The following is a 15,820-nucleotide window of genomic DNA, read 5'->3' on the forward strand; positions in this document are numbered from 1 at the left end:
GATTTCATCCATGGTCAATTGTTAGCCCTACAAAATATCAACCAAACCCTAGGTTTAACGGAATATACTCATACAAATAACTAAAAAACAAAGCTTTAAATCATACTTTTTGCTAATAGTAAAGAATGGACAGAATATTCGCAAACCCTACATTTTTACAAAACCATAGCTTTATGAAATTCATATAAGAAAGCATGTAAACAAACAAAAATCAAACTTACATAAGCATAGATCGTAACACGAAGAAGAGGAATCAAACAACAATCGAACTTCAATCTGGAATGAATCGCAAGATGGAGAGCTTGAAATCAAAAGAAATTGTGAAGTTAGAGAGAGAAAGAGAGAGAAAGAGAACTGCTATGTGAAAGTTAACGATTTGGAAATTTTCCCCAATTTAGGAATTAACAAATACACGTCGGATACACGTGGTACTTTTTAAATGGTCATTCAATACACGTAAGATACACGTGGGGACTACACATGCCATATAATTAATGAAAAGTGATTAAAAAATGGTTGTACAGTTCAAATCTGGGGTGGTTGAGGTGTTCAATAGGTAGTACGTCTAGTTGAGGTGTCTAAATGAATAATCGGGACAAGTTTGAGTGATCGCATATGACTTTTACCTAGATAAAATCACAATTTCTCCATGGATATGTTTATATGCATGTTGCAAAGGAGTAACATTCTTTCTAAATGGCTCATTCACACCAATCTGTAAATGGCCTTCACTTTTAGTGTATGTATATCATCACAATTAGTGGTAGAAAGGAGCTTACCTGATTTCTTCTTATTGTCTTGAATTTATTGTTTTTCGATTGTACCTTTTTGTAGCTCCTCATTATCATGTTGAGTGGGCTGAGTTCTTTCGGCCATAGTGTGAGTGCTTGGAGGTTTCTTTCACAGTTCAATTTGAATGGGAGTTGGAGTAGACACCATTTGATTGTCCTGAATCCCAAATGAGAAATTTGAGGATTCTGCATCATCAAGGTAGTTCCCTGCAACTTGATTCCTTGATTTTTTATCATATATAAAGTGTTTTTGTGTGTGTCTTTTGGGGGATCTTGAGATCTCTTGTTCTGTTTTGGGAGGTCTAGAGACCTCTTGTCCTATTTTTATCATATGGTTGAAAAATATACACTGTATTTAAGCTTAAGAGCTTATGCATCTTTCTCCATTTTCCTTCAAAATTTGTTTTGTTCCCTAACTTTAATGTTTTCTCATTTTCTCTACTTATTATAGGAAAAATATGAAGAAATATTACAGAAAAAAACTGTCTCAAATTGATATTGATCAATGTAAAGCATATTATTAAGATGCGGGGGAGAAAAGAAAAGAAGAATATACGGTCTTGGATCTGAAGCAAAAATTACTTTGGGCAGAATCTTGTGGCTCATCATCATTACCTCCTCCATTTTCTCAATCAACACCGACAACAAATATGAATGAGTTTGTATAGCAAATGATGTCGACATTTACTAGTCATCTAATTCCTATTATTGTCGAGCAGGTGCAAGCATCGATTACTTATCCCTCCAACAACCCATCGCTTATGACATCCATACTGCCTTCTACTACTAATGTGGATGAGGTTGATCCCTCAATTTAAAGTAATGATCGTATCCCTTAGTCTCCCACAACTTTAGTTTTTGATATGTCATGTTTTATGGAAGCTAAAAATTTGTGTAGTAATATTTTGATGAATGTAGGTTCATTTAAGAGTACTTGATAGTTTTCTTTTGATATTTTTAACCAAAAATGTGGTTTATATATATATATATATATATATATATATATTATAAATCGTATATGAGTATTATATTGTAAAAGAGAGCAGTACTACAAGAAAGCTGTAAGACAGAAATAAGTCGATTGCTGCCATTCCGGAAATCAGGGTTTAGAAGTCTTTCGTCCGGGAGATATAGCTCCTCAGCGCATACATACAGAGATCCTGTGATTTGATCTGTACTAGAGACGGGAAGAACCAGAGGAAGACTCCATAGCTGATAGAACCAAGGACAAGGTCTGGACTAATTTTTGTTATTTATAGAAGAATAATCTTTAGCAACTATTTAGTCGTTGCTATGTAAAGAATGTTGGTGACGAAATAGCGACAAATTATAGAAGGCCTTATATGAGAAATGAATTATGAAATTAGCAACAAACAATATAAATATAATGATGACTATGTCCGTCACTAACAATGGTGACGGAAATATCTCGTCACTATACGTCGCTAAACTTGTGACGAAACTCCTTTTTTCATCCTAGAATTATGAAAGTAGCAACAAAATTCTATAAATATAATGATGACTATGTCTGTCGCTAACAAGGGGTGACGGAAATATTTTGTCACTAGACGTCGCTAAACTAGTGACGGACAAATATTTTCGTCACTAAGAGCTTACTAACGAGCATAATAGCAACAGTCAATAATCAGTTGCTAATCCGTCACTAATCATGTCTAGTGACGAATTTTCATCAGATAGTGACGGATTTTGCCCGTCGCTGAACACAATTTTTTTTGTAGCGGCAGGGCATGCTAAGACTGAAACACTTCAAAAGTTGTAAACTAGACTAGAGCACTAAAGCTAGGATCCTAGAGTATTTTTGAAGATTAGAATCATAAATTAGATTTTTCGTACTTTGAATAAGGTCTTAGTAGTTGAACCTCAATACATGTGTTATACCCCTTAGTTAAGAAGACCATACATAAGATGTTATAAATTTGCAAGGGCCTAAGCTAGAAGTTCGAATGTAAGAAACCTTGTTATTTGAGAGGCTGTTTGGCGATAGGAGAACTTGATCGCCCAATTATTAGGGTATGTCGCCCTTGGGATCTTTAGATCACCTAGTTACTGCCCCATTATGCCAAGATGTTGGACAAAAGGGCGAACTAGGTGCAAGCTCACCAACCAGCTTGACGACCCTTTTTCCCTTCAATCGCCCAATGGTCAACATGTAACATCTCGCAACTTGAAATAACTCAGAATAATCTAAGAAACTAAAAATAATCATTTTAAAAAGAAAAAGAAAAATATGAAAAATTTCTCTAAGTTAAGAAAGTGAATTTTGGTCATTTTCAAATAGTCATAACTTCTAGCTCAGGATGAGATAGAGGTGCTTCTGGATATGGGTGGAAAGATCTTGGAATAATCTTTCCAACTCCGCCGAGTCTACGCGATTTCGTTATCGTATGAGTAAGTTATGCCTTTCAAAAGTTGAGTTCTTGGATTGAGGAAAGTCCCAATCCGAATTTAGGGAAGGACAAACTAGTATTTTCCCCAATCAATTTTCTGTTTCATTTTAAGGGTTTATTGGGGTAAAAAAAATTTAATCGGTTTGGAAAATTTAAAATTAAGTTTAGGGATTGGGGAAGAGTGAAAAGAAGAAAGAAAGGGAGAGAAGTCAAGAATTCGCCAAGAACGTCAAGTTTTGTGAGTGGTATTCGTCGAGGATGATCCCTATCAAGGTATGTGAGATCTTTTAGTGTTGGGTAATTTAAACCACACACCTAACTTGTTTCAATTTATTGATTTTCGAGTTGGTTGAATGATAAAAAAGTGAAGTTCTTAAAGAACATTATTGAATTCTTGTTGGTTGAGTTTTTGAATGCCTAGTGTTGATTGATTCGTGTTTGGGATTTTTTTTTTGAGTTAAATTTATTGGATATTGAGGGTACTAATGATCCTAAGTTTTTTGGGAAAGAACCACGGATTTTTAGAGGGTTAAGAGATGAAAAACAGAGGAGAAAAGTCGAGAACGCCTGTCTATATGGCCTTAAGGCGTCGGGCCTCCCATAGACCTGGCCACAGGACAATCTCTATTTGTAGGACCTTGGGGCACCGACCAGCCAAAGCGCCCCACGCCTCTCAGAGTGCCAAGGATGACAATTCACCCTATTTTTGAACTAGTTTCTAGGTGATATACCGACGTTTCCTAGTTGATTCTAAACACTCTAAGGTACATCTAAACATCATGAAATCATCCATAAATATGAGATCATGAACCTTGAATCCATAATCCAATTTAAGGAAAGTTAATATCAAAGTCAAAGAAGTTAAGAGTCAAGTCTAAAAGTTAAGAAGCAAGTCAAAGTAAGTTCTTAAGGTTTTCAAGAGTCTTTAACAAATGTTTTAACTTTGTTTTAAGGATCAAGTTGCAAGTTAAGCACAAAGTAAAGAGTTGAGTTCATTTCTCAAAAGTTATAAGGGAACTAAGTATTCCCTAAGAGTTAAGTTGCAAGGTAAGCAAAGAGCAAAAAGTTGACTTCATTTCTCAAAATTTATAAGGGAACTAAGTATTCTCTAGGATTTACAAATGTTTTCACATTTTAACCAAGAATGGAAGCTAAGGCTTCCACATAGCCTTCAGGCTAGCTTTAATAAAGAGAAAACTATGATTTTCAAGAGAGATTTTAAAGCTAAGTTTGAGCAATTACTTCAAACCAGAGAAGAAATTATTTTAAAAGCATATGAGCTAAGTACTTTTTGGAGCAGTATTGAGCACCGATATGGGAACATGAGTTCATACTAACTCAAGCCCCCATAAATCATGTAGCTAACATGGATAAGGGTCATACTTTTTAGATGAATGATTCCTTAGTGTTTTTTAGCGTAGACTACTCCACTTAGTAGTTCAGGTTGTATACTGACGACAAGATATAGGACGGTCCTCTTGCAACGTGAGGTAAGAGGTTACCATCACTTAGGCTCATAGTGATGATTGTCAATTAAAGAATCTCTCACAGAAACGATATTACTTCATAAATAAGTAAAGTTGAGTTTGTTATTGCATTTTTCTTTAACAAACTAAGTGTTTTCATTGTTTTACAAGCTTTTATATATTGCATGTGTCTTATTGCTTTATATTAAGTCAAGTTATTCATGAGCTGAGCAAAGCCAAGGTAAGTGTTCCTTCTTACTCTTTTTCAAGCTTAAGTTGTTTTTAGCAATCCAATTCGCATACTCTTACATTCAATATACTGATGCCAGTGGACTGCATCCTCTTATGATGTAGACTCAGTTAACCAGGTTCATCATCATCCCGCACCTCGTTGATCCAACTAAGCACTCGGAGTCAGTGGTAAGCCTCTTTGCATTGTGGAGGACACTTAAATTCGCTTTTTATCTTTCTTTTTATAGGGTGTTGTGGGGTCTGTAACAACATCTATCTTAGTATTATAAAGGCTTCACAGATACTTAGACAATTAGTTTTGAGTCTCTCATCTTTGTATTACATATGTTTATCTATAAGACTTAAGTGTTATTATGGCCAACTATTTATTCTTGTAGTTATTAAATGACACTATTTTATTGAGTTAAGTTTTCAGTTGAGTTAGGTAAGTCCTGTTAATGGTGTGCTTGAGGCCAGCAATGGTATTCGAGTACCATCCACATCCAGGGTGTAGGTTCTAGGCGTGACACAACCTATTTTCTGAGCTGCTTTTACAAAGGGTGAACTAGGGGTGCACTTAGCGAACCTAGTGTCTAAAGGGAGAAGTAAGTCTTAAAGAAGGCCGATTATTCAAGTTAAAACGTTTGGGGTCATTAGTCCCTTACCAAAGTTGGCCCTACATTATCATATTGTTTTCCTACCAACTATATACGCCTATTAGACCTAATTTTACCTCATTTTAAGTCTTTTCCCTAAAATCAGAAGGAAACCCACTTCATCCCTATGTATGGGTTCTTCCATCCATAGAGTCCCCTAGAATTTAACCTAATTTGTGAAGAAGAACCCTAATGAAGGTAAGGTTACTTCCAATGTATGGGTTTTGGGTGGGTATGTTTCCAAAAGGTGGGATACTACTTATACATGATTAAATTAGTGTTGATTCATGATATTATGAAGAATTTATGTTAATTCCTTCATTACCCTAATTTTCAAAGTAGGTGGGTTTATCCCTTTTGATGAGGAATTGTTGATTCCTGCAAGATCCTCTTAGATTGTTGTCATGCATGGGACTTAATCAAGATTAGTAATATGATATCATGAACTACCTAGACTTATGTATATATGATAGGATATGAATTGATATGATTAAAATTGGGACCTTTTATGAATCATGCTTAGGATTAGCTATGACTAATGCTTGTAACTAGTTTGTATGGTGATTTAGACTAGTATGATAATTGTGGAGTAGAGATTGAATGTAGGGATTGAAGTCATAATGTTTCTCCCTAGGGCTTATAGAATGATCCAAATATGATGAGTTAGCTTGCGTGTGTGTAGAATGTAGAATGTTAATCACCTAAAATGAATTATGCTTGTTAGAATAGAATAGCTTGAGGTTGATTCTTATGACTCCCTCATGGATAGTTGAATTACGTAGTTTGGGATAGTAGATCTCATGTTGCTTGGGATGGTAGATCTCATGCTAGCATGGGAGAGTAAATTTAATGGTATCTTTGGATGGCCGATCCCATGATAGCTTGGGATTGAGTAATAAAGCTCTCCTAAGGTTATCTTGATCTTGCATAGGTAGAATGATTTTCATGGTAACCTAGGATCGAGGATCGATACTCTCCTAGGTTTAGCTTGAAGTAGCATGACTAAAATACCTTCATTATAACTTGACTTTGTTAGGCCAAGACCACTTCATGGTAGCTTAGGATTAAGACATTAGACTCTCATTAGGGTAGCTTAGGGTTGAGGATTCATACTCCCTTATAGATAGCTTGCATCCTGTTGAATAATTGTATGGTGTCTAGGTCGGTACTCTTGTATCCTTCTTTTGATAGCTTGGATTATATGATATGATGTTTCCATGATAGTTAGGTTTATCATGGTATAACGTTATTCTTGATACACTAAGAATGAAATATAGTTAGCATGGAGTAAGTTAGCCTAAAGGAGTACTTAGTGTGAATGGTAGTACGGGATGTCATTCATACATGACACAAGTATGACGTCAATTTACTTATGAAGTGGCCTCTTATGTGAAGTATGCCTAGCTTAATAGTTTCTGTAGTTGTCTTCCATGATATGATTGAACCAAGATGATAGTTTCTTGCCGATATGAAGTAGGTCAATAATGACACTTAGAAATGGTAATGCATGAATCAGGTGACTTCAAGATATGCTTAGTGTGTGTGGTATAATGGGATGCCCCACATGCATTGCACAAAAGTGCCTTGAGGTAACCTAGAGGTATGGTACTCTTATTTCATGAAAACCTAAGTCTTAATTACGAAAGGGGACTATGACCAAGAACGACCTAAGAGAGGTAATTAGCACAAGTATACTTGGAAGTGACTTGTGAAGTAGTTCACTTGGTTATAAAAGACTAATGGTTCAAGTATGAACTTATGTATGTCTATGTTGACTTGTATTGATACTTATGTTGGAATTATGTTATGATTATGTATTATGTCAACTAACCATTCTTAGATGATTTATGTTGGTATGTTAGCTTTTCTTACTTAGTATCTTTTGTACTAACGCATATTGCCTACATTCCAATCAAATGTAGGTTGTTGAGGAGATTGAGTTGCTTTGAAGGGGGGAGTTTCAAGGACTTCGAAGTATTGAAGAAGTGGTAAGTCATCATAGCTTTGAGGACGAACCTTTATGTTCTTTTATGTCATTTCCTTTTATTAGAATTGTTTTGGGCTGCGTCCCAAGCCGTTTACTCATGTATTTCATAGATGGCTTTGGGACGAAGTTGTTAGACAAGACTACTGCTTTTATGAAGTATTTTCAGTTCATGTTTTAAAAAATTTTTAAAATTTCCCTACTTCTCTAAGATCTTACACTAAGGGCTTCTATTAGTCCCTTAGGGGTCGAGTACGTCGTGTTATGTCCAGGGGGGTACCCTTGGATCGTGACAAAGCATTAGATAAAAGTCCCAAAAATGTGGGCAACTATGGTGGTTCTTATTTCAAATGAGAGTCAATACTTATATTTAACACATTGAATTCAATGTCGGCCTCTACTGGAGATTATTCAAGCGCTCCACAATACTCCATGGCTTAAAATGGTAAAGAATATTCTGATGCATTAGCCAATAGACCCTAACTTGAACGCATATGCTTTAATTATGGTGAGTAGAGATACTTAAAGAGGGAATGTAACCACCAGTAGACACGCAAATACAACAAATGACTAGAGCAGTAGTCCTAGCAAGTGGAAGAAATAATAGAAGAGTACGCCCACAGAGTTAGAGAAGAGGTAATCAATGAGACTACATAGGCCTAGAAAATGGTGATGTAGGGAGATGAGCGGCGCATCAAGGTAAGGGGTTTCCTCTTTTGATGATAGATGTCAAGGTTACACTTTTTTTGTCAGGCCAGATGTTAAGTCATCAGACTAAGTGATAACATGTATTATTCTTGTCAACGATCAGATTACTAATGTTTGTCTTATCCGTGTTCCACCAATTCCTACCTATCGATTAAGTTTGCCTCGAGTATTGACTTGACAAGTAATATTCTTGATACCCCAATTCATATTTTTACCCTGATTGGAGAGTTTGTAGTTATTTTTCATGCATATCATTTGTATTCTATCATGTTGGTGGGTTTTCATACTTAGGCAGATTTGATCATTTTGGATATGATTGACTTTGATTTGATATTGGGCATAACTTAATTTTCCCCTCATTTTGCTATGCTAAACTGTAATGCTAAGATAGTGACTAGAAATCTCAAACGGAAAATAATTAAAGTGGAAAGGGGTTAACAAGCCTAAGTCAGTAAAGATCATATTCTCCATTTGGGCTAATAAGTTAGTAGGGCAGGGTTGTTTGCCCTACTTGGTTCATCTTCGGGTTGTTAGTGCAGAACCCTTTTTCACTGAGTCTATCCATATGATTTTGGAATTTCATGACGTATTTCCTATAGATTTTCCTAATATGCATGCCCCGGATAGGGATATTGACTTGGAGTCGGGCACTTGTCCGATTTGTATTCCTTCTTATCGCATGGCTCCGATAAAGTTGAGGGAACTCAAGACTCAACTTCAAGATCTTTTTGATAAGAGATTCATCTTATCATCTTGAATTATGACTTTTTAGTATTATTTTGACCAATTTATAACGACCATGTAGTTTCTTAATGTGCAATTTTCGGAAGTTCTTGATCTTATAACGAATCATAATCCACTAAACATTTTAAGATCTTCCACAATATGCTTTGCTTTGTCTAAGGCTATCCAACATCATATCACACAAGAACATTTTCCTTTAATCATCTTGAATTAGGACTTCTTAAATACTGTCTTAATCAATTGTAATGATGATGTAGTTTCTTAATGTGCAATTTTTGGAAATTCTTGATCTTATAACGAATCAATAATCGACTAAAACATTTTAAGATCTTCCACAATATGCTTTGCTTTGTCTGAGGCTATCCAACATCGTATCACACAAGAACTTTTTCCTTTAGATCATTTTGAATTATGACTTTTAGGAGTCGTTTAGTACAGACATTGAAAGTGCAGGATTAGTAATGCAGGAATTATTTTTTGTCAAGTGTTTGGTTCACTACTTTTCACTTAATTTTGTGTTTAATTTATAATTCTATAAAAAAATTCTTTCCTATTACACCCTTGTGTTATTATGAGTGTTTATTTCATGTAACTAAGTAGAGGTAGATAACTATCGGACCGGATAATTTTTTTATAGAATTATTTATTCCATTTAATTAGTTAAATCAAATACATATATATAAAATTGTTATTAATTTTAAGGTATGATGTACCACTAAGAAGATCAGTGATGACACAATTTATTTCTAATTTTTTGTGGGTTAAGTATATATCTTAAACTTAACATAGATTTAAGACTACTTAAATTGTTAATACCTAAAGCTTATTTTTATTTTTATTTTTAAAACAATAGTTCAAGTGGGTAATTGATAAATTATCTTGAATATAAAAAAAAATCAAGAAAAAATGGAGAAAAAAATATTAGTAAAATTATTAAATTACACCAAACAAATTTGAAGAATTAAAAAAGAACATTTATAACCACTCTAATATAAATAAAAAGGAAATTAAATTACAAAAAAAATTAAAAAAAGAATAGAGGGTTAGTTTAGTCATTTAGGGATCTCCCTTTCCTAGGGATAAAATAAGACCTTGTATGAGGTATAATTAATCAATGGATTAGGTTAAATAAAGTAACCAAACAATATTTTTATTGGACTAAATTTTAATCCATGAATTCTTTTGATTAATACCTCCTACCAAACGGGTCCTTAAAATAGTGTCCTAATCAATTTGTAACGATATAGTTTCTTAATGTGCAATATTGGAAGTTCTTGATCTTATAACGAATCAATAATCCACTAAATATTTTAAGTTCTTTCACAATATGCTTTGCTGCTGAAGCTATATATCTAGGATCGTATCACACGGGAATATAATTCAATAGCCCAACTGTATATCTATCACAATATATAACTAATGAAACGATTACGCTATCACTAGTTGAATTATTAGCCCAATTGGATCAATCTTTGATCTACTCATCAATTTGAGGGAATAACTTTAAATCCGTACGGGGTAACCTTAAACCCCGGCCTTTGGGATCCACAAAGAGCCAATTATGGGCACTGTATTGCGACTACTTTTGGCCACCAGTATCAAGAGTTCGTGATGGAGCGATAAATACTTATTTATTTTTAATTAAAAGTTTATTGTAATTACCTTTCTTAGGATATGTGAAATTTGCTGACGCAAATTTAAATCTAGTAGAGCTACAACGTGAATATTAAACACTGAGGAAATAAAAGAGATTTGGCCACCAATCCTTTGTGTAGGACATGAAATCATCAAAGCACTAACATATTTAAATTCCATTCCATCACATGACACCTTTTTATTTTTAAGTTTTATGATAAAATGTCCAAGATTCCTATATATGCATGCATGATCAAAAAAGTGAATCAACTTTTGAGCTATACGTCGAGATTTCTCCAGAGACAGCTTTTCAAGTATTTGATATTGGAAAATCTCATAAAGTAGTTAACAATAGTAAAAGTAATGACCTTGGCTAGTATAAAGTTATCTAGAGACCTGATTAATGCCTTTTTTTTTATCACTAGTCTGACTTGACATGATATTTAAGAAAGAATAAAGATTTTTTGTAACTTGTGATCTAAAATAAGTGATAGAATGAGTATTTTAAAGTTAAATTGTAATTATTTAATATAGAAATTTGTCATTTTTTGCAACGGATTAATAAGAAAAATAAATCATATAAACCGAAATAGGTGAGATATTTCTCGTTCCTCTTGATTACCAATTTAATACTCCCTCTGTCCCTATTTACTTATCCATATTTCTTTTTATATATGTCTCTATTTACTTGTCCATTTTAACAAATCAAGAAAGGGCAACAATTTTTTTCCTAATATGCCCTTATTTAATTGTAGAAAATTTCTAGTACCAATAAGTTGTAATGCATGCTTTTTGGAACCAGAAATTACATTTATTATACTTGGAAAATTGCATACTCTTTTAAGTTAAGAGTGAAATTGTAACTGACCTATGATAATAATTGGTGCTTTAATATGTATGTTACTTCTGGAGTGGACAACTAAATAAAGACAGAGGGAGTAGTATTAAAGATAAACCCTTACCCAGATTAAATTATTAGAAGAGTATTATTAAATATTGACTATTGTAGTGGCCTATGAGGAAGTCAAGTTAAAAGAATAATCGTAAAATTAAATGATCTGTTTCTATGTTACTAATAAATAATGTGATTCCTGTTTTTTATCTTTTATTATATTATATTTTATGCGCAAAGATAGGAAATTAATGAGCAATTAGTTCAACAATTAAAGCCATTAATAAATATGTGTAATGTCGGATTAATCAGCTAAACTATTAGCAACGTGTGAAAAAGGAAATCATGAAGATAATATCCTGGACCTCAAGGCTTTAATTTGTCTCATTGTTATGTACGTTTTTCTTTTTAATTTCCTTTTTAGTTACTAACATATATTAATTCTTTCCTCTCTTGGAAATTTTTAAAATTTTTTTTTCATATGACATGCTTAAAATTATAAGATTAAAAAATATTTTGATATATTTAAAATATCTATAATTTAAAATAATAAAATTCACGAATCTTTTTTATTTTCTTAAAATTCGTACTAAATCAAATAAATTAAAACAGAACGAAGAAATGACTTTTACTTTTTAATAATGGGAATGTATGATCTTGATAATTAGGCATGTTTGTTTAGGTAATTATGCATGTTTGTTTAGGTATTAACTTTTTTTCATGTCTCATTCAATGTTCGATATCTGTATTTAAGTCTGATTATTACGAATTCACGCGGAACTATTGGAATGTACAACCTTGATGATTATGCATGTTGTTTAGGTATTGACTTTTTTTTTATGTCTCTTCCAATGTTTGATTGAAATTCAATTATTTTGGATTTGTGCCACGTAGGATATTATTTGGAGGAAAGCATTTTTTACTAAGGAATTTTTTCATATTTGATACGATATCTCTTATTAAGAAAAGAACAATCTCATCCATAATATTACGACAGTGATATTAACTTCAATATTATATAAATTAGACAACCACATAATAATCATACATACAAATAAAAAAGGTTTGAAGTATGTGGTCATCAATGTCATTTACGAAAATTCTATCTTTATGCTTTTTTCCATATATTAGTTGGTGAATTGGATGCGTATCTTTAATTGTCGGACCACAAAAAAGTTTTCCATTGGATAAATCCAACTTCCTCTCTCCAATTCAGCAGATTCTTTCATAGAAAAAATGCATCATAAAACAATAATCAAAAACTTAAACAAAATTATCTTTCTAAACAAACCATAATCAAAAATCATAATAACATACCTAAAAAGGAAAGAAAAACATATTCATGAAATCCACTTTATGTGCCACTACCAAAAGATAATGAAAAAAATATGATAAATAGAATTAATGGGGCACCGACCAATTTTTTTAAATTTATATATTTTGTTAAATAAGAATAATTAATTAGAGAAATTGAAAAGGGGTAAGTAAAGTGATTAAATTAATGGTTTATGGTATCAAGTAAAGAGAAAAAGGAGCAACATTGACACGTCTCTATTTCCGTATGCAAAGAATCGTTATCGTGTAACATGATTTTATTTTTATTATTTTTATGTAGTGCCAACATATGTATATATCACTATCAAATTTGTGATCTCATGTAAGTTTTGGAACCTATCCAAATATCTTTGCCAATTGTTCGAAAGTTACTTTGATAAATATATGGAATGAGGATGTCACCTAAGTTTTTGATAAAATAAAAACGTTAGATAATTAACAATACTTCTTTTTAGAAAGAAAAAGAAATTGTGTTAAAGAATGCTCCCTCCATTCACTTTTTTAAGAAATAATGATTAATAAAGATCGATATTTTATCACGTTACTTATCTTAATAGATGAATAATTTTAAGTGTTAAAAAATAATTTTGAAATAAAAATGATATTGAGGAAAAAAATATTTTTCTTTTTACATGCTAAAAAAGAATAAATAAAAATAAAAATATATTTTAATAATAATGAACAAATAAAAGTGAACGAACAGTCTTAAAAGTTTTGCGTTCCCGAGAGTCACTTTATGTAAAACACAAACTAATGCTAGAAGTTGCATGCATACTCCATTTGTACAAGGAATTTATCTATCATTAAGTCAACCTTAAGATTGAATTATAGCGTCATTTGTTAAAATCATACATTATCAATATATGGTGCTTTTTTTTTTGGGTTTCTGTTAGTTGTCGTAGTAGCTTTTTTAAAAGCAAATAATATAAATTTTGATTATATATTTTTTTATTATATTGATATAAAAGAAATTACAATGTATAATATTTTTATTTTTAATTATTAAATAATTAATCAAATAGACGGTTAGAAAGCGCAGCGTAACATATATTTTGATGAACAAAAATGTGTTAGCCTACACAATTGGGGAATTGTCCTTTTTTGCTTGGTTTTGAGAATCAAAGCTTACTTTACATACATATATTTTGGATTCTCTTTACATCCTCACCAAATCTACACAATTCCACCTATAAATATATCTTGTTTGTGCTTCTCAAAACTCATCAACACAACTCATATATATATCTATATCACTACATTATAATAATTATTATCAAATAATATTATGGAGAGAGTAAGTAGAATGGTATCTGAAAAGCCAGTGGTGATCTTCAGCAAGAACTCTTGTTGCATGAGCCACACCATTAAATCTCTCTTCTGTGATCTCGGCGTTCATCCATCTGTTCATGAGCTTGATGAGATGCAGAGAGGAAGAGAGATTGAAGCTGCCCTCTCTAGGCTTGGCTGTAATCCTACAGTACCAGCAGTGTTCATCGGTGGTGAACTCGTTGGCGGTGAAAATGAAGTCATGAGTCTTCATCTTCAACGATCATTGAAGCCAATGCTTAAAAGGGCTGGAGCTTTATGGGTTTGAGTTACTAAATAACAATAACAATAACAATAACACAAGCGAAGAATAATAATAATATAAGCTAGAGGTGAAACGTACGTTACTTTTAATTAGCATATATATAAAAAAGTGTGTATGTAATTATTATTCATGTATAAAGAGTACTGAGTCCTTAGTATATATATATATATATAGCGTAGTGATTTTCTAATTATTAATTATAATAATATAAATAATGTGTTCACTTCTAGCTAGTTGTAACCCCAGCTTCTCTTTTTTGTATTGTAAGCTGTGATCTTTTGAACGAATAATAAATCTATATATGTATAATTAACAGTGGCTTCTACTCTTTTTTTTTTTTTTTGTCTAATTAAATCTGAATTTAGTTGTTGTTTGATTTGTCTAATTTCAATTATTATATATAGTTCATATTTTTGTACATTTGATGATTTTTTTTTTGTTTTCTTTTGCACTCATTAATTTAATCGAAGGAAATATGGATCGATGTGGTAAATTATTTTTAAAAAATGATTTATATTGTCAATGTTTACAATTTAAATTCATATTTATATATAGAAAAAAAATCATGAGAAGAATTAATCGAATTCAAATAAAATTGAGCAACAACGAACCTTGTTCATGCAAATTAAAATTGCAGAATCTAAATTAAAGGGAATAATATATAGGCTCTACTATGATAAAAGAGCATCAAACATGTGTGAATGGTTGCATGCATGCAAGCTATTACCATACAAAATATTAACGTCTAGAATGATATTATGATACAACATTATGTCAACCAAATAATAATCTAGAGTAATAGAAAAATATTTTTGAGTATTTCCATGCAAATTGATATTTTATTGGCAAAGGTATAGCGACAACTTAGTAATTTATATAATAGATGTAAACGTGTATTTTAAGACAAATTGTATATTGTAATTAATAATTATTGTTGTCATTAAGGTTGTTAATTAAATATTTAGTTTCAATTGTAGACATACCAAAGATGAAGGTAATAAGAGGAATATTAATGCTATTTACAATAGTTTTGAGAAATTTATGTCACTTTCTTCTTTGTGACAATTCCATCAATATAATGATGTTATGTGTTCCATATAGAGAATGAAATTTATATGAATTAGATTATATTCCATCTTTCCTTTTTCTGTTATGGTTCAGGTAGATTGATACTCTCACCAAGATTATCACGATCTAATTTACTTGGTATAAAAATTTATGTAGAAATTTTACAAAAGTATAGAAAAATTAAGGATGTATTGATAATATTGATAGGTTGATCAATATTGATATATTGATAGGTTGATTAATATTTGTAGTATTTATCAATGTTGATAATTGATCGTATTGATCAATAATGATGTTATTGATAAATAATA

General features: G+C 31.9%; 1 protein-coding gene across 1 annotated transcript; it reads left to right on the forward strand.

The window, feature by feature from the left end:
• The first annotated feature begins 13,881 nt into the window (after positions 1-13,881).
• Positions 13,882-14,759, forward strand: LOC101244989 (monothiol glutaredoxin-S3). The gene has a single exon (XM_004229163.5). It carries the CDS (start codon positions 14,136-14,138, stop codon positions 14,442-14,444), a length of 309 nt encoding a protein of 102 aa, XP_004229211.1. The 5' UTR covers positions 13,882-14,135; the 3' UTR covers positions 14,445-14,759.
• Positions 14,760-15,820: the final 1,061 nt, after the last annotated feature.

The sequence above is a fragment of the Solanum lycopersicum genome, chromosome 1 (assembly GCF_036512215.1).
Source record: "Solanum lycopersicum chromosome 1, SLM_r2.1".
In the NCBI taxonomy this organism is placed as follows: domain Eukaryota; kingdom Viridiplantae; phylum Streptophyta; class Magnoliopsida; order Solanales; family Solanaceae; genus Solanum; species Solanum lycopersicum.